Raw genomic sequence first — 19,212 nt, 5'->3', positions numbered from 1 at the left:
CAGTCAAAGAAAGAAAAATAAGATGATACGCAACTCGGTCATTTTGGTGTTATTATAATATTTCATCATTCAATTTTTAAGTTTCATATCTTTTTTACTGTTGTGTTAAAATTGATTGATAAGTTGACCTTCATAAGACAGTCATAAAAAGGTCTTTTTCTTAGTATAGTATATAAAGTGGGACAACCTTCTCTCTCTCTCTCTATATATATATATATATATATGGAAAATCATTTTTACCCCTGGGTGTAGCTATTCCCATATGTATCTCAAGATTTATATACATTATTGCGAGAGAGAAAACACCTAAGATATGTAATGGATAATAGACCCATACTCTTCATAAGATAATAAAAGTAGTGAATGCAAATAAAAAACATAATTATCGATGGATTGAGAGAGCACGTACGATTTCTTTTATTTGAGGGAGCTTCATCTTATTCTCCTCTGATTTGAACCACTGAACTAGTTCTGGACAGGCATTAATTGTTAGGCGTTGGAAGCATGTGACTTGTTGTATGCTTTCTGGTAGAGTTTTGATGCCTTCGCAATTCACTAAAATGAGTTCCTTGAGAGAGGTGTGGTCTCCAAGCCTCTCTGGCAGTTCAGCAATTGTTTTGCATTGTCTGACAAGGAGAGACTCGACTGAGGGGAGACATGGAAGCTGAACTAGCTCAGAGCAGCCGTCAATTTTTAGGCGCTGGAGGCAGGTGAGTTGTTGTATGCTCTCTGGCAAAGCCTTGAAGCCTTCACAATCAGTTATCGCAAGTGCCTTGAGAGAGGTGAGGTCACCCAACCAGTCCGGCAGCGCCTCAACGAATTTGCAATCTTTAAAAGATATAGTCTTGAGGGAAGCGAGACATGGAAGCAAATCTGTTGAGCTGCATGTAAGATCACTGCATTGGGTGATCTCTAAAAAGTTGAGGTACGGGAGGTGGAGAAGTAAGCGCCACTGATGCAGAGGCGCTGCACAATGTTGCACGTAAAGCTCGGTGGTTGCAGCTAAGGAGGAAGCACCGACATGACCTCTGAACTCCCACGATGACAATATTACTTGGTCGCTACCATTTATGATCATCCTCTTAGTTAGAGGTGAGAACCGTTTGTATCTTACTTTGGGGCAGTTTGCTATTTCTATATAATTGAGGGTGGGGAACACGAACTCATTCGAGCCATCCTCACCACTGGGACTGGGGTAGGATGTGTTCCAGTCCTCCAAGCATTTCATCTCCGCCAGTTGAATGCTCTCAAGCTGAGGAAATGCTCTTATGCCCCCGTACAAGTCCTGGTCAATCTTCCTTATGCTGTCCATTCCTCCGATACACAGACTCTTGAGGTTTGGTAACTGACCAAGTGGTGGTAGGTTATTGCAACTGGGCAAGTCGTACAGGATAATTTCTACAAGATGAGGCAAATAAATGACGATGTCCATCATCCAGGATGGAAAGCTTATGCTAGTATAACCTTCCAGCCTGAAATTTTCTACACTTGGTGGTGGCACTAGTCGTTTCAAAAGTTCTGTGTCATCCACAAATCTCTCCGCATCTCTAGTCCACAGTAACTTTAGGTCCTGAATATTCTGCTTGTCCACCAGCTTTATTCTCTGTGCCTCTTCTGCAGACTTCACATTTTCAAGCCTGTTGATCTCCAAAACAGTAGGATTTTCAAATTCAAGCTGAAAAAGATTACTGCTAGATTCACCATAACCAGAATGGACCACAAATCTTGGTAACAACATTGCACTATTCTTGTAGTACTGAGGTAGAGTGGACTCATCCAACATGTAGCAACTCGCTACATTTAAAAACTTCAGACTATCAATTCCTGATATGCTAGCTGGCAACCTCTCCAGGTTGATGCAGTGCGAGAGATCTAGTGTCTGTAGGCTGCTGAGGTTCTCAATGGTTTCTGGTATACTACGCAAATTATTCGAACTTAAATCAAGATGCTCTAGATTGGAAAGCCTAATGATGAACTCAAGGAAGCTGTCACCTCCAGCTTTATGAAGGAAATCTTGTATATTCAAATATCTGAGTTTGCTGAGATTAACCAGGACTTGTCCTAACCCTTTGCAGTGGTTTCCTGAACACACAACACGTGATAAATTCAAAGATTGCAGTTCTGTGAGGCCACCCAATGCTTTTGCCAGGTCTCCATCAATCATGCAGCAATATAAGCTCAAATGCTCCAGTCGGCTCAGGCTTCCCAATGATGCAGTCACACCTGACATATTATAGCAACCTGACAAATTAAGATGAACCAGATTTTCCAGATTCCTGAAAGAGACTGGTAATTGATAGATTCCATTGCAGCGTGATAAATCAAGATGAATCAGACTTGCCATTTCTCCAATTGACTCTGGTAGTGCTGAGATGGTAGAAGATCCTTGAATATTGAGGTAAATTAGATGAGAGAGCTCTGTGATACTTTCTGGAAGCATCCTATCCTGAACCCCAGGAGCGTTAAGATATCTCAACTGCCTCAATTGACCAATGGATTGTGGCAACTTGAGTATGGAGCACTCACTTAAATCCAGTACCCGCAGGGACCTAGCAGGTGCAAATGCAGCACCACGTAGTTCGGTGCTGCGACACTCAAGAAAACGCATTGCTATTAGCCTTGCACGAGAAGTCAAGCATAACTCGAGTGGCTTGCTGCAATCTGCGAGCAATGCATATTGGCAGCTGCTTCCCCTAGAGTTTCCTTGTTTGCTCTGATCCAGAACTTGATTACCAAGGAGTGAAATTGCCAAATCATGTACCAGATCATGCATGCTGAAAATTTTCACTTGCTCATGATACAGGTCAGAACTCTGCATCGAAAGTACAGTCCACAAAATTTTCAGACCAACAACTCGTTGGACAGCTAATAAATTCCTACTTAAGTAGAAAGTCATATTACAGATGTATATACATCCGCCATAATAGGGCCAGAGTGTTAGATATGTGTCGAATGTGTACTGTTTGGTTACATTACCATTTTATTTTAGAGGGCTAGGATATGTTTAGGGCGTGTTTGGGACTGCTCCACTCCACCATGGAGCAGCTCCACTGTGGATGTTTGTGGAACAAAGGAATGGGTTGTTTCCCTGCAAATGGTCTATTATGCCCCTAATTGATGTTTGTTGTATGTTTTGATGTATGTGGAGCATATGTAAGTGAATACATTTTTTGCCAAATGAAATCCGATGTAGGAGGCCGGCGGCGGCACAGCGTGAGGGGGACGAAAGAGGCCCACTCTGGGCGTCGGTGTCAAGGTAGGACGCCTGGAGTTGGGGAAGATGCGCGTCCCAAACGCGATGTCATCTAGGAATATGGCCGTCTGGGGCATCCGATCCATCCATCACGGCGCCGGCAGCCTTGCCTTGTGGTCGCAGAAAGCCGGCAGCGGTACGGATGAGGAGCAAAGGCGGAGAAGGAAGCGTCACAGAGAAACGAACAGAGGGAGTCGGGGCGCCGCTTCGATCGATGAAAGCAAACAAAGGGAGAAACGAGCCGGTATAGGTAATTAATGAGTGGCAAGGTGCGTAATTATCCCCCAACTCCATGTGGAAATACAAAACTCCAAAAACCAGAGTACCCCTTGAGGTGCTCCATAAAAAACCTGGAGTTGGCCCCCAACTCCACCTTTTTTCTTGAAGCAGAGTTCTTAGAGCTGTTTGGCAATGCAAAGGCTATCCTAGGGGGCTATAAATACAAGGCCAACCCTGCTGTAACCATAAGATGACTAAGCGGCTATTTTGGTTGACCTTAATAGGGAGGAGCGCCCGTAATCATGCCCCGAGGATGTAGGCACATCGCCGAACCTCATAAAAAACATTGTGGCTCTCAATCCTTATTTATCTGCATTATTTGCTAGCACTGAGAAGGCCCGTAGGAGGCTCATGGCCAGGCTGGCCCTAGAGGCCCAGCTTATAGGGAGCTCAGGCGCGGGGGCGGCAGAGCTGGGGACGACGGCGCCCCTCCTTGACCGACGCCCGTCCGGTCCGTTGAGCAGTCCCTAATCTAGTGGAACGGGAAAGGCAAGTTTTATAGAACGGCGATTAGACCCGCTATGTTGTATGGCGCTGAATGTTGACCTACAAAAAGACGACATGTCCAACAACTGAGTGTCGCGGAAATGCGTATGTTGCGTTGGATTTGTGGTCACACAAGGATGGATCGAGTTCGGAACGATGATATACGTGACCGTCTAGGGGTAGCACCAATTGAAGAAAAGCTTGTCCAACATCGGTTGAGGTGGTTTGGCTATGTCCAAAAGAGACCTTCACAAGCACCAGTACGTTGTGGAGTTCTAAGTCGAGGTATCAATGTGAGAAGAGGTAGAGGAAGACCGAAGTTGACATGGGAGGAGGCAATTAAAAGAGATTTAAAGAGTTGGGATATACCTAAAGATCTTTGTTTGGATAGGAGTGCTTGGAAAACAGCTATTGACGTGCCTGAACCATGACTTAGGGCTCATGTTGGGTTTCAAATCTAGCCTACCCCAACTTGTTTGGGACTAAAAGGCTTTGTTGTTGTTGTTGTTGTAGGAAAAGTTTGAGATAAAATAGGAAAAGGATACATAAAGAGGTGTCTAATATATAAAAACTCTTCTTATTAGTTTGCTTGGCAAGTCCAATCAAACTATAAATATAGGCCTATGTACTTTCTTTTGGGATTAAGCATAAGAGGTTTACATCTCCCGCTCTCTCGCTACCTGCCTAGCCACCGCCCTACCCTAGCTACACCGCCGTTGCCCTAGCCGCATCGCCGCTCTAAGCCTCACGGGCGACCATAGGCCGCCGCAAACAGCCTATCCCCCGCCCTCCTACATACTTCGGCTACAATCTACGCAGTCAACCACCCACGAACCAACGCCCATCATATCTGGTAGAATCCACCATGTCAGAATCCGTCACCATGGACAACCTCAAGGAGGTGCTGAAAGAGATCAACGACAGCCTACCCAAGGAGCTCTAGGCCATCCACACTCGCCTCGATGGCCTCAAGGCCAATCGGCCGCCCACAGGTGCGGCGCCTGAAACATGAGGAGCGGCGCAAGGCCACCAAGGACCTCGAGGAAGAGGCTCAGAAATTCATGGAGGACGCCAGGGGGCTAGTTCCTACAGGACAACAAGGAGATGTCCGCCACCGTCAGCATCCCGGACCTTGTGGACAAGGTCACCCACCAATCTGTTCACCGATAACGCATTCAAGGGAGGTTGGGAACAAGCCCCCAAGCAGGAGCCGCCCAATCTGGACGTCAAGAAGGATTTCACCTCGTTCCAGCCACGCTACCACAAGCTCTCCTTCCCCACCTATGAGGGCAAGGAGGATCCCTTGGCTCGGCTCAATCGCTGCGATCAGTTCTTCAGAGGTCAAGGGATCTCAGAGCACGAAAAGGTGTGATATGCATCTTTTTATCTGACATGAGGGGCGTAACAGTGGTTCATGAGCCTGCAACATGACCAGCTAGTCTTGGACTGGTACTCGTCCATCCAAGCCATCAAGAAGCGCTACATGACCCTAACACGATGCAACTCACTCGGCGATCTCACCCTCCTTAGGAGTAACAACATGGTGGATGAGTACTGCGAGCGCTTTTCAGCTCATGTGGTACGCATCAGGCAGACTGGACGAGCTCCTGAAGGTAAACATCTTCACCGCGGGTTTGCTGGAGCCCTCAAATCCGACGTAGTGCTGTAGAACCCTCAAACAATGGAGAGAGCCATGGATCTAGACAAGGAGTATGAGCACCGCGCCGGGATCATTGCCGACTCCTCCAAGCTGACGCTGCCATCAGCTCGTTCGCCGACACGCCCGCCACAAGCTCCAAAACTAGTGGTCACCCTGCCCTTGGCCCCGACTTCAGCAGCACGGTGACCACCTAAACACCAGCCACAGCTCCGCCTTCCCATACCTTCAAGCGACTCACTCTGAAGGAGATGGCCAACCGCCGTCGAGCAGGACTCTGCTTCAATTGCGACAAGCGTTCACCCGCGGCCACAAGTGCAAGCACCTTTTCGACATCACCGTGGTAAACAACTACAACATAGAGGAGCCCAAACTCATGATGATCACCGGTGGCCACGCACCAGGAATATAGAGGGGAGCCACACCATGCATCTCGCGGGCACTGTCTCAGGCCATGGAGTTCGCATCCTCATCAATATCGGCACCACACATAACGTCCTTGACATCAACTTCGCCAGGATGACTAGCATCACCTAACACAGGATCCAAACCAGCATCCTCCTCTGGAACGACGAGCAGCATTAGCTACCGTAGCAGTCTGTCTCAATGTTCCCCTTCGGGTGGACACGGAGGCGTTCCAGCTCAACGCCTTCCTCCTACCCTGATAGGCGACGAGGACATCATCCTCGGCACACCATGGTTGGCGGGACTTGGATGTATCATGTAGGACTTCAACACCCTACGGAGGAGCTTCACCCGCGGCGACCACACCATCTCCTTCACCGAGATCATCGACAGCAATAGCCCACAGACCATGATGGACTCTACCAGCCCCGACAAGATGCTACCACCACCACTGGCGCCGATGATTAGACGTTGCCGTAACAGCGCCTTCGTCATCGTCGACCGCCGAGATGATCTTCGAGTACATACGGGAGGTCATCCGCACGACTTCGAAGCTCCGCCTCATTGCCAACGCTTGCAACAATTGGACGGCCGCCCCGGCTTGGTCCATGGAGGACGGCAACCTCTTCTTCGACCGGCGTGTTTTTACCTGCGAGCTGCCTCTCCGCCGCTCCCCAATCAGATGGAGACGTTCCTGGTAGTGGGCCCAAGCTTCGACATCTCACCGTCGGTGTCCACGATGTACCCCCTCCAGCATCAGATCAGGTTAGCATGCTGACAAGAATCTTGCTCACCCATGAGTGGCCGCAGGGCATCCTTCCACAAGTGAAGGTGTTTTTCTTCAATAGCATGGGCAGTTAGTTCCTCCATCAACGTCGTCTACATCGACCTCCACAGCTCCGTTGACGCCCCAACATCTCAACGGACTACTACGACTTCGGTGACTTCATCGTGGGCACCATGTTGGACCTCACCATGTCTCCAACCCGTTCCGACCTGATGATTTGGTTCCGCTTCCCTAGCTTTGTCCTCCACCGTGAAGGACATCAACTCCAAAACTATGATCATGTGCCTCAGGAGCGACGAGTTATTCTGCTTGACAACATCTCACGAGAGATGATCGATGCTACTAGTACCCCGACCATCCGCCAAAACTACGCCGCACCAAGCTCCGACCACTACATCCACATTCAGTTCGATAGGTCATGGCAAAATCATCTTCGTCCTCTGGTGGTGGGACACATGATAGTATCTGTCAGGGGAGACTCAACCATCTCACGGCTACCTCCACAAGGAACCTACACATGGACATGTACTCAGTGCGAGGACGCACTGACTGAAAATAGGGAGAGAGATATCACAGGCCAATCTGCAATCCGCCCTAATAGGGCCAAGTTGGCCCGTAGGAGGCTCACGACCGGCCTGGCCCTAGAGGCCCAGCTTCGGAGGGAGCTCAGGCACGGGGGCAGCTGCACCTAGGACGGCGGTGCCCCTCCCTTGCCGACACCCAAGTCAGGTCTGCGAAGGAGTCCCTAATCTAGTAGAATGGGAAAGAAAAAAAAACAGGGAATAGGCAATCAATATTTGATTAGGTTTGGTTAGGTAATGTTTGAGAAAATTTAGGAAAAGGATATGTAAAGAGGTGTCCAATCTATAAGGACTCTTCCTACTAGTTTGCTTGGTATGCAAGTCCAATCAGGACTATAAATATAAGCCTATGTACCCCCTTTTGGGATTAAGCAATACAAAGAGGTATACCTCTCCCACACTATCTCTCGCTCCCTGCCTAGTCGCCGCTAGCCCTAGCCATGCCGCTGCTCTACGCCACGCCGACCACCATAGGCCGCCGCAAGCAGCCTGTCGCCCGCCCTCCTCAACCTTCTACTACAATCTACGTGGTCAACCACCAACGAACCAATGCCTATCATAGTAACAATAAGTTTTTGTGGCAAAAAATCATTTGGAATTGAGTAGGACTAAAAACTTACATCTATTGGTTAGGCACACAATTTTACCACCACACCAAAGATACATATTTATGTTTCATGTTTTGCTAAAATTTTATCTTAACCTCTCTATTCACAACGAGAATATATAGAAAACATGGCAATACATAAAAATGATGGAAACAATGTTAGAAATAGAATCACTCTATTTCTCATTTGCTGCTGCTGGAACTGAATCACTCAATTCCTCACTTGCACTCTATCTTGATTCACACAAGAATATGAGAACACAAAATCTAAATACTTTGTAGCTTCACACTACAAGGTTACAACTCACTTGGTTCTCACAACCAAGTACTACTATACACATAAACACAAGCTTGATCTTCACAACCAAGCTCTATCACTCCTCTCCCAAACTCACATAGTTTCAACATCTATTACACAGCCATAAGGGTGCTGCCCCTTTTATAGGACTGTAGGTCGGTTTGCTACAGTTCTGCTACAGGAACCGACCTTAACTATGCAGCCCACATTACCCTGCTTGCTAGCTAAGAAACCAGTGGCAAACTTCAAATTGTATAGCTCAACTAGCAACTAGCTGGTACTAGAAACTTCACGGAGCTCCCTCATCCATACTACACTTCATAATCAACACTAATATGCCTATATGACAAGATTAGTCCTAACAAACAATATCTATATATTTCAACCACTATTCACTAGCGTCAACAACAACAACAACAAAGCCTTTAAGTCCCAAACAAGTTGGGGTAGGCTAGAGTTGAAACCCAACAGAAGCAATCAAGGTTCAGGCACGTGAATAGCTGTCTTCCAAGCATTCCTATCTAAGGCTAAGTCTTTGGGTATATTCCATCCTTTCAAGTCTCCTTTTATTGCCTCTACCCAAGTCAATTTCGGTCTTCCTCTGCCTCTCTTCACGTTACTATCCTGACTTAGGATTCCACTACGCACCGGTGCATCTGGAGGTCTCCGTTGCACATGTCCAAACCATCTCAACCGGTGTTGGACAAGCTTTTCTTCAATTGGCGCTACCCCTAATCTCTCACGTATATCATCGTTCCGAACTCGATCCCTTCTTGTATGACCGCAAATCCAACGCAACATACGCATTTCCGCGACACTTAGCTGTTGAATATGTCGCCTTTTCGTAGGCCAACATTCTGCACCATACAACATAGCAGGTCTAATCGCCGTCCTATAAAACTTGCCTTTTAGCTTCTGTGGTACCCTTTTGTCACATAGGACACCAGACGCTTGCCGCCACTTCATCCACCCTGCTTTGATTCTATGGCTAACATCTTCATCAATATCCCCGTCTCTCTGTAGCATTGATCCTAAATATCGAAAGGTATCCTTCCTAGGCACTACTTGACCTTCCAAACTAACATCTTCCTCCTCCCGAGTAGTAGTGCCGAAGTCACATCTCATATACTCAGTTTTAGTTCTACTAAGTCTAAAACCTTTGGACTCCAAAGTCTCCCGCCATAACTCCAGTTTCTGATTCACTCCTGTCCGGCTTTCATCAACTAGCACTACATCGTCCGCGAAAAGCATACACCAAGGGATGTCCCCTTGTATGTCCCTTGTGACCTCATCCATCACTAAAGCAAACAAATAAGGGCTCAAAGCTGACCCTTGATGTAGTCCTATCCTAATCGGGAAGTCATCCGTGTCTCCATCGCTTGTTCGAACTCTAGTCACAACATTGTTGTACATGTCCTTAATGAGCCCGACGTACTTCGTTGGGACTTTATGTTTGTCCAAAGCCCACCACATAACATTCCTTGGTATTTTATCATAAGCCTTCTCCAAGTCAATAAAAACCATATGTAGGTCCTTCTTCTTCTCCCTATACCGCTCCATAACTTGTCTTATTAAGAAAATGGCTTCCATGGTTGACCTTCCGGGCATGAAACCAAATTGGTTCATAGAGACCCGCGTTATTGCTCTTAAGCGATGCTCGATAACTCTCTCCCATAGCTTCATAGTATGGCTCATCAACTTAATTCCCCGGTAATTTGTACAACTTTGAATATCCCCTTTATTCTTGTAGATCGGTACCAATATACTTCTCCTCCACTCATCAAGCATCTTGTTCGATCGAAAAATATGGTTGAACAGCTTGGTTAACCATACTACAGCTATGTCCCCGAGGCATCTCCACACCTCGATTGGGATACCATCCGGTCCCATCGCCTTACCTCCTTTCATCCTTTTCAACGCCTCTCTGACCTCAGATTCTTGGATTCTCCGCACAAAGCGCCTATTGGTGTCATCAAAAGAGTCATCCAACTGAAAGGTTGTGTCCATATTCTCACCATTGAACAATTTGTCAAAATACTCTTGCCATCGATGTCGGATCTCATCCTCCTTTACCAAGAGATGCTCCCTTTCATCCTTAATGCACTTAACTTGGTTGAAGTCCTGTGTCTTTCTCTCACGAACCCTAGCCATCCTATATATGTCCTTCTCTCCTTCCTTCGTACTCAAATGTTGATAAAGATCCTCGTACGCTCTACCCTTTGCCACACTTACAGCTCGCTTTGCAGTCTTCTTTGCCACATTGTACTTCTCTATGTTGTCCACACTCCTGTCATGGTACAAGCGTCTATAGCATTCTTTCTTCTCCTTAATAGCCCTTTGGACTTCCTCGTTCCACCACCAAGTATCTTTAGCCTCGCGTCCCCTTCCTTTGGTTACTCCACACACCTCTGAGGCTACCTTCCGAATGTTGGTTGCCATCTTGTCCCACATATTGTTTATGTCGTCTTCTTCCTTCCAAGAGCCCTCTTTGATAACCCTTTCCCTAAATACCTCTGACGTCTCCCCTTTCAGTTTCCACCACTTTGTTCTTTCAATCTTAGCTTGTTTATCCCTACGGGCACGCACCTGAAAACGAAAATCTGCCACCAAAAGCTTATGTTGAGAAACAACACACTCCCCTGGTATCACCTTGCAATCCAAGCATGCTCGTTTGTCCTTTCTTCTTGCGAGGACAAAGTCAATCTGGCTACAGTGTTGTCCGCTACTGAAGGTCACTAGATGAGATTCTCTCTTTCTAAATAAAGTATTGGCTATCATCAGGTCAAAAGCTACCGCGAAGTCCAGAACTTCCTCCCCCTCCTGATTCCTACTACCATACCCAAAACCTCCATGAACTGCCTCGAAACCTGCGCTTGTAGTACCTACATGCCCATTAAGATCTCCTCCTATAAAAAGCTTCTCACTACTAGGTATAGCTCTAACCAGACCATCTAAGTCTTCCCAGAACTGTCTCTTAGCACTCTCGTCGAGGCCTACTTGGGGGGCATACGCACTAATTACGTTCAAGACCATATCACCAACGACAAGCTTGACTAAGATAATCCTATCTCCTTGCCTTCTCACTCCCACCACACCATTCTTGAGGCTCTTATCAATCAAAACTCCTACTCCATTTCTATTCGCAACTGTCCCTGTGTACCAAAGCTTGAAACCTGTATTGTCCACCTCCTTCGCCTTCTGACCCTTCCATTTAGTCTCTTGAACGCATAATATATTTACACGCCTCCTAGTCGCGGTATCAACTAATTCTCTTAACTTACCTGTAAGTGACCCTACATTCCAACTACCTAAACGGATCCTAGTTGGTTCGACTAGCTTCCTTACCCTTCGCACCCGTCGACTCTGATGCAAAGACCCTTGCTCATTTTTCACTACACCCGGGCGCCGATGTAGCGCGCCACTAAGGAAGCGACGACCCGATCCTTGGTTACTTAGCGTCAAAAACAAATTTTAAATTGTAAAAATGTTAACTTAATGCAACATTATATTTTTCTATTGGAATACCTACCAACTCTTGCAACAAAAGTTGAAGATATGGCCATGCTATAAATTTGTAGCAATATTAACTAATTGCAATGAAATAGCAATATTACTTATCTATTGCAACAATTTATACGGTGTTGCAATATACTTTGTTGAAAAGGCCCATTTTCTAGTAGTTGCACTACTTCATTGCTCCATGTTTACATATAATATCTGTTCAAATATTGGCTCTTGGCCACCACTTATTTATTTTTATTGTCAATCTGAACTACTAGTAAATTGTGACACAATGTCTTTGTTCCGGTCCAATGTACCGTCTATACTATTAGCATGGCATATCAAAAGTTGCATTTAATATGTAAGTTTCTTTTAAATTGATTTAAGAAGCATGAAAAATCAAATGAAGCATTGGAATATATAAATAACAACAAACCTTGGGGTATAATTGAATGAAAGACAGACCTAGGAGCTGCATGACATATTTCTCACAGATCTGCACAATTGAGAGTAACTGTGTTGTCTTGATGAAACCCAAAGAAAACCATTGGTAAATTAGGTCTTCTTTAACTATCTTGTGACCTTTTGGAAAAATTGCACAATAGGTAAAGCATATCTTCAAACATGGTGCCATATAGCTATAGCTTAACATCAAAGATGCAAGAACTTGATTCGGCAAAGATGCATCCCCTAAAACAGATTCATTCCAGATTTCATTATCTTTCACTTTCATCCATTGGTCAAAATTCACATTCCGCAAAGTGAATCCCAGAGATCGAGCTGCTAAAGGTACACCACCACACTTCCGAGCAATCTCCTGACCTATAGATGTCAATTGTTCTTTGTCATCTCTAGTTTCAAAACCACTTCTTTGTTTAATTATATCCCAGCACATGTCATTTGTCAAGGGTAATATCTTGTATGGTTGAAGATTACTACAGATTCTCAGTGCAACACGTTCACTACGTGTTGTTACTAAAATAATTATGTTGCTTTCATCATGATATAGCGCATCCTTCAATTCCTGCAGCTGGAAGTGATTATCCTCCCATAAGTCATCTAAAACAATAATAATCTTCTTACCAGAAAGTAGCTTCATGAGGCAACTATGTGTCATTTGTCTTTCATTAGCCTGGCTCTCTTTTTCACATAGTTGTGAAATAATAGACTCACCAATCTTGTTCAAGTCAAATCTCTGGGACACATTAACCCACACATGTGAATAATATCTGAACTTTGTATCATTGTAAATCAATCTTGCAAAAGTTGTCTTGCCAATGCCTCCAATGCCATGTATAGGAAGGATGACAAGGTTTTCCGACATGACCAGAAGTAAAGAAGTCATTATTTTCTCCTTTTCTTCTGTCCTCCCCACAATGAGTTCTTCTACTACATCTGACGATGTTTCTCGTGCATCAAAAAATTCCACCTTGCTAAAACTAGGGCTTGACATCAGATTAATATTCTGGTTTGGACCTGTGATATCCTTTGGCAATTCTCTCACCTCTATCTTGTTATTATGCATTTTCAATTTGGGGACAGGTTTGTGACATCCTTTCTGGGGAAGCCAAATCTCTGTTAGTTTTTCAAGCCACCAAAGAACATTTTCAAGGTGAACATTTCAACTAACAATTTATGAAAATGTATAATCCAAATAAAAATTTCATGGTACTTCAATAAATATAAGTATTGTGGTGTCAATATAAGTAATAATTAGTGTATTGGAGGTTATAAGTAATAATTAGTGTATTGGAGGTTCAACTGTGATGAGCATGAAACATAAAATTAAGTGTATTTTTTGCTAGAGGAAGTAGTGTTTAAAAAGTCTGCATAATTTCTATTCTCACAACCACAAACTAAGCTACAAAGCAGGGTTTTTTCTTGTATTCCAGAAACAGCATCTTAAAAAAATAGTGCAACATATTGCTTTTTTGTCAACATGCCGGAGAGTTGTTGTTCCATGTGCCCTAGTATCCACTTTCAATATGAAAGTATGACTATTAAAGCTTTGGAAAAAAAAAAGATCATATAAGCAGATAGTTGAGCCTTGTCCCTATCAATCAATATGTTTCAAATAATTAGTATCAGTTTTAAAGAACGGAAATATTTGTTGTATATTAGTAGGCTCTTGAATAATACAATACTTTTTGATAAGCAATTCCTAATATACTGGAAAACAGAAGTAGTATGAACAGCTTGAGAGACTTGGGAAGAGGATAATTCTATTGCTTGCCTTTATTAATAGATATGGTGGCCCTTTATATATTACGCGCCAGCCATATAGTTTCCAATTACATGGGCTAGTACTTTCCCATATCTCATTACTTAAAATAAGGAAGTATCTCCTATTACATAGTAAACCGAATCCTACTCTAATATCCTTTTCTAATCTTTCCTTTCTTCTATCTGAGGGCGCCTACGGCGCTGATATGTGCGCCCCCACGTAACATCACTCCCCCCCTCGAGCAACAGCTCGTCCGCGAGCAGGAAATGAGGATAACGCTGCTGGAATTGTGGAACATCCTCCCAGGAAGTGGATGAGGCTGGCAATCCTTGCCACCGAACAAGTATCTGGCAAACACCACGGCAAACCCGAGCCTTCAGAGCACGTTCGGGAACTGGAACCACTGCCCCGTGATGAATAGGGGGTAGACTTGGAGGTGTAGCAGGAGGGTCGCCGACAAATTTCTTCAGCAAGCTGACATGAAAGACTGGGTGCAAACGCGAACCAGGAGGGAGCTCCAAGCAATAGGCCACCTGATTAATGACTTCAATGATCTTATAGGGACCAAAATACCTTGGCTGGAGTTTCCCGCGTTGCGGACCAGTGACAGTAGCTGAAGGACGGTGGTTCAGGCGCAATCAAACCCAATCACCAACTGCACAGAGGAGCTCCCGGTGGCCTCGATCATAATTACGTTTAGCCACAGCCTGAGCTTGTTCGAGACGGCGCCGGACGTCATGGATGAACTCAGCGCGCTCCTCCAAAGTTTGGGCTACAGCCGCCACTCTAATATCAGCGACATCATATGATGTGCGGGGCGGCGGGTCACGGCCATAGACAGGTTTGAATGGAGTCTCCCGAAGTGCCGAGTGATAGGATGTGTTATAGATATACTCAGCCCAGGGAAGCCATTGAATCCACTGACGCAGACGATCTCTCGTCATGCAACGAAGATACATGGCAATGGTCCTGTTGACTACCTCGGACTGGCCATCGGTCTGCGGGTGAAAGGCGGTGCTCATATGAAGCTTGGAACCAGAGGCACGAAACGAACCTTGCCAAAAGGCCAAAGTAAACACTGGATCCCGATTTGACACAATGGATGTGGGCACGCCATGAAGGCGAACAATCTCCACAAAGAAGGCACGAGCCACTGATACCGCTGAATATGGATGACCCAAGGCGATGAAAAGTGCATATTTGGACAGACGATCAACCACGGTCAGGATGACCGTCTTGCCACTGACCTTGGGTAGGCCTTCAATGAAGTCCAAGCTGATCTCACTCCAAATTGCAGCGGGCACCGGCAATGGCTGAAGAAGACCTGCAGGATGTAGGGTCTCGACTTTGTTGCGTTGACACACCATGCAGGCGCGGACATAGGCCTGTACTGCAGCCCGTGCATTGGGGAGGTGAAAATCCCGACGAGGCGATGGAGGGTCTTTTGGGTGCCTTCATGACCGTCATCGTGAGCAGCTACTAGGATGGCTGGTATGAGCTCAAATGAACTGGGAACGAACAGCCGTCGCTTGAAGGTGACCAGCCCATAGATGAGAGCCCAAGGTTCGCCTTTAGAGCCAGCTTGGATCTCTACTGTTAAGCGCTGGAGTTCTGCATCGTCTACTGCGAGGCATCGATATTCATCGATGATGCTGAATGATGGCGTCAAGACGGCCGAGAGGGCAGCGGTGTCCTCGGTGCAGCGGGGCAAGGCGTCGGCCACCACATTTGTGTGCCCAGGCTTGTATTCCACTGAAAAATCAAAGCCAAGCAGTTTGCTTACCCAGTGAAGTTGCGGAATGGTCTCAAGACGTTGGTCGAGGATGTATTTCAGCGGCTGGTGGTCTGTGCGAACCACAAAGGTGCGTCCCCAGAGATACGGATGCCAATGCCGTACGGCTTGAGACAGGCCAATCAGCTCGCGCTCATAAGCAGCGAGGGTACGGTGACGCGGAGCCAAGGCACGACTGAAGAACGCCACTGCGCCGCTGCCTTGGCGAAGTACTACGCCAATGCCGGTACTGGATGCATCACATTCAACCACAAAAAGGCAGTGCGAAATCGGGCAAGGCAAGGACTAGAGCCTCGGTGAGGGCTTGCTTGAGAGCCTGAAAGGGCACTGTAGTGTCATCCGTCCAGAGGAAAGCATCCTTCTTGCACAACTTGGTCAAGGGGGCTGCTATGGACCCGAACTCCTTGATAAAACAGCGATAGTACCCAGCGAGGCCCAGAAACCCCCTCAGCGCCCGTACTGAAGCTGGTGTAGACCAGTCAATGATGGCCCGGACCTTGGATGCGTCCATGGCAAACCCATCTGCTGACACAATATGGCCGAGGTACGCAACAGAGGGTTCCCCAAAGGAACACTTGGACCGCTTCAAGAAGAGCTGATGTTCACGCAGAGCAGTAAGAATTATCCTGATGTGCCTCAGATGTTCCGCCCAATTGTTGCTGAATATGAGGATGTCGTCGAAAAAAACAAGCACAAATTTGCGGAGGAAAGGGCGCAGTACCTCGTTCATGATCGCCTGAAATGTAGCCGGGGCGTTAGTAAGGCCGAACGGCATTACCAGAAAGTCGTAGAGGCCGTCGTGGGTGCGGAACACTGTCTTCGGTATATCAGCGGGCGCCATCCGGACTTGGTGATATCCTGAGCGAAGATCCAGCTTCGAGAAGAAGCGGCTGCCATGAAGCTCATCCAAAAGCTCTTCGACCACCGGGATAGGGAATTTGTCCTTCACAGAGCCACCATGTGCCATCTGACTTCTTGACAAGGAGAACCGGTGCTGAGGAAGGTGAGGTGCTGCGGCGGATCAATCCTTGTGCTTCCAGGACGTTGCACTGACGCTCCAGTTCTTCTTTTTGAATCTGTGGATAAGCGAGATGGCCAGACCGCAATTGGCAGTGTGCCCGGGATGAGGTGAGCGTGATGATCACGGGCGCGGGGAGGTGGCAGTCCCATGGGCGTGGTGAACACATCCTCGAACTCGGCGAGAAGAGCGGGAAGGACATCTAGGCTCGACATGGCATGGAGCTGGGCGCCAAGCGGTCCTGCCAATCCGTGCCAAGTAATGCGGTGGCCGTTCCTCCAGAACGACATGAGCAACGAGCCAAAGTCCCAAAGGATAGGGCCCAAAGTAGCAAGCCAACCGGTGCCAAGCACAATGTCAAAGCCGTCGAGGGGTAGGATATAGAAATGAGCGGCGAACACCTCTGTGGTGATGGAGAACGCAGTGGCCGTGCGACGCCTGCACAACAGACTCGATCGCCATTCACGACGGTGACGCTGATGTCGACGCGCTTGCGGAAGCCCAGGCCGATGCGAGCAGCCGCTGCCTCTGACACGAAATAGTGTGTGGAGCCAGAATCCAAAAGGGCATGGAGCGGCGTTCCGGCGAGGAAGACTGGCAGCTGCATAGTCTCGTTGGTTTTAATCCCTACTATGGCATGCAGCGATATGAGGGGGGTCTCAGCATCAGCTTCGTCTTCGGGGCTTGAGTCAGCATCATCAATCTCCAGGAGAAACAGCCATCGGCAGACTCGATTGTGCCCGTGGATGTAGTGCTCGTCACAGTTGAAGCACTGGCCGTTCTTACGGCGTTCCTCAATTTTGGCCGGCGAGAGGCGACGGACTGTGCGGCCTGCCACGGTGACGGTGCAGAGCGCAGGGCCGGGTGCAGTCGCGGGTGCTGGCAGGGCGAGCAGAACAACGAACGCAGGAGCTGGCAAGGCAAGTAAGCCGCGTGTCGGTGGTGGGCGTTGGGCGCGGGGCGGAGCCGCCAGCTGGGCCACAACCTATTCGCAGCGCTCGAACGCACGGGCCAGGCTCATGGCGACCTCCAGGGATGGGGGCCCTTTCATCTCAACATCAATACTCATGGGCTCTAGAAGGCCCTTCCTAAAGAGCTAAATCTTCTGACTGTCGTTGAGGGGTCCGGTGCGGGTGAGCAACGCCAAAAATCGATGCTGGTAGTCGACGACGGTGCTGGTGCGGTGGCAGGCTGCAAGTTCGCCCAAGGGATTGGAGCACAGGGGCTGCCCGAAGTGCATATTGAGCAGCTCAGAAAATCGGCGCCATGGTGGTGTGCCGTCATCTTGCTCCAGGCGCATACCGAATCCTAATCTAATATCCTTTTCTGTTCTTTCCTTTCTTCTATCTGAGAGCGCCTACGGCGCTGATATGTGTGCCCCCACATAACAGAAGTGAGCTTGTGTTTCGTTTGGAGATAGTATAAGGATGGGATAGTCTCACCCCTGATTTTTGGTATGGCATCATCCCGTCTCTTATTTGGTTGAAGAGATGAGTCCATCCTCTTTTTTTTTGGTTGAAGGGATTGGATTTATGCGAGGCACCTGATGCGTGGGGCCTACCCCATATTTTATCTCCATCCCCTGTCGTCTTCCTTCTCCTTCACCCACACTAGTGTGTCATGAGCTCACTTGTGCCGCGGCCCACTACCACTGGCTCCCCATGCGCACTCACATGCTGATGCTACCTCTCCCCCCTCACACACTCACCAGCCATGTTGCTCCCACACATAGTGGGCACCACTGCCACCCACTCACACGCTCGCCGGCTACACTACTCCCTACATGCAATGTAAATGTCCCATCTTCCTAATGTGCTCATCCACTGTCCTCGCTCCACCACAAAGTCAATGTAAGATGAATGAGTCGAGGTGCTGCCACTGAGATTCCAGCCACCCACCTCGTTCTTTCTTCCTATCATGACCTTGCATTCCATTCAAATCGCCATCCTGGCTCATTCCGTTCAAATCGCCATCCTGGCTCCGTGACCTCGCCTGTGCCCCACATCTGCGATGCAGCACCTACCCATGCTTGCTGGAGGAATTAAACCTGTGCGCAAACACGTTCGCTTTGCTTGCGAGCGTGTGTGATTCAAGTAGGCTGTCTCCGTCCCCTCGATTTGGAAATTTTGCCTGTTCCCGGATATGCGCGGAATATTCCATGGTGGGATAATCCCATCCCGGATTGTCTTGTAAGTTGTAACCATAAGCCTAAAAAAATGACCTCGCCCCAACCGATCCCACTTAATCCCTCCAACCAAACACATGATAAGTGAACTGATCACATGATTGCACATGTAGTAAAGTTGATTCCTGACCTAGCTATC

The 19,212-nt window shown here is 47.3% G+C and overlaps 1 protein-coding gene across 9 annotated transcripts in view; it reads right to left on the bottom strand.

The window, feature by feature from the left end:
- LOC136457212 (putative disease resistance protein RGA4) overlaps positions 1 to 19,212 on the bottom strand; it is a 40,707-nt gene that overhangs the window by 18,126 nt on the left and 3,369 nt on the right. For 7 of the 9 annotated variants that reach the window (XR_010759696.1, XR_010759692.1, XR_010759694.1 and 4 more), the window contains 2 exons: positions 12,291 to 13,412; positions 410 to 2,812 (listed from right to left, as the gene is read on the bottom strand). Coding sequence is in view for 1 of the 9 variants with exons in the window: in XM_066457269.1 (XP_066313366.1) it covers positions 410 to 2,812; positions 12,291 to 13,412 (3,525 nt within the window). In the remaining 8 variants the exon portion in view is untranslated. The remainder of the gene's footprint in view (positions 1 to 409; positions 2,813 to 12,290; positions 13,413 to 19,212) is intronic. The other 2 variants (XR_010759698.1, XR_010759699.1) reach the window with 2 other exon arrangements.

The sequence above is a fragment of the Miscanthus floridulus genome, chromosome 6, assembly GCF_019320115.1.
Source record: "Miscanthus floridulus cultivar M001 chromosome 6, ASM1932011v1, whole genome shotgun sequence".
Lineage (NCBI taxonomy): Eukaryota > Viridiplantae > Streptophyta > Magnoliopsida > Poales > Poaceae > Miscanthus > Miscanthus floridulus.
The sequence above is the reverse complement of the archived record's forward strand: the minus strand, read 5'-3'. Positions and strand labels throughout refer to the sequence as shown.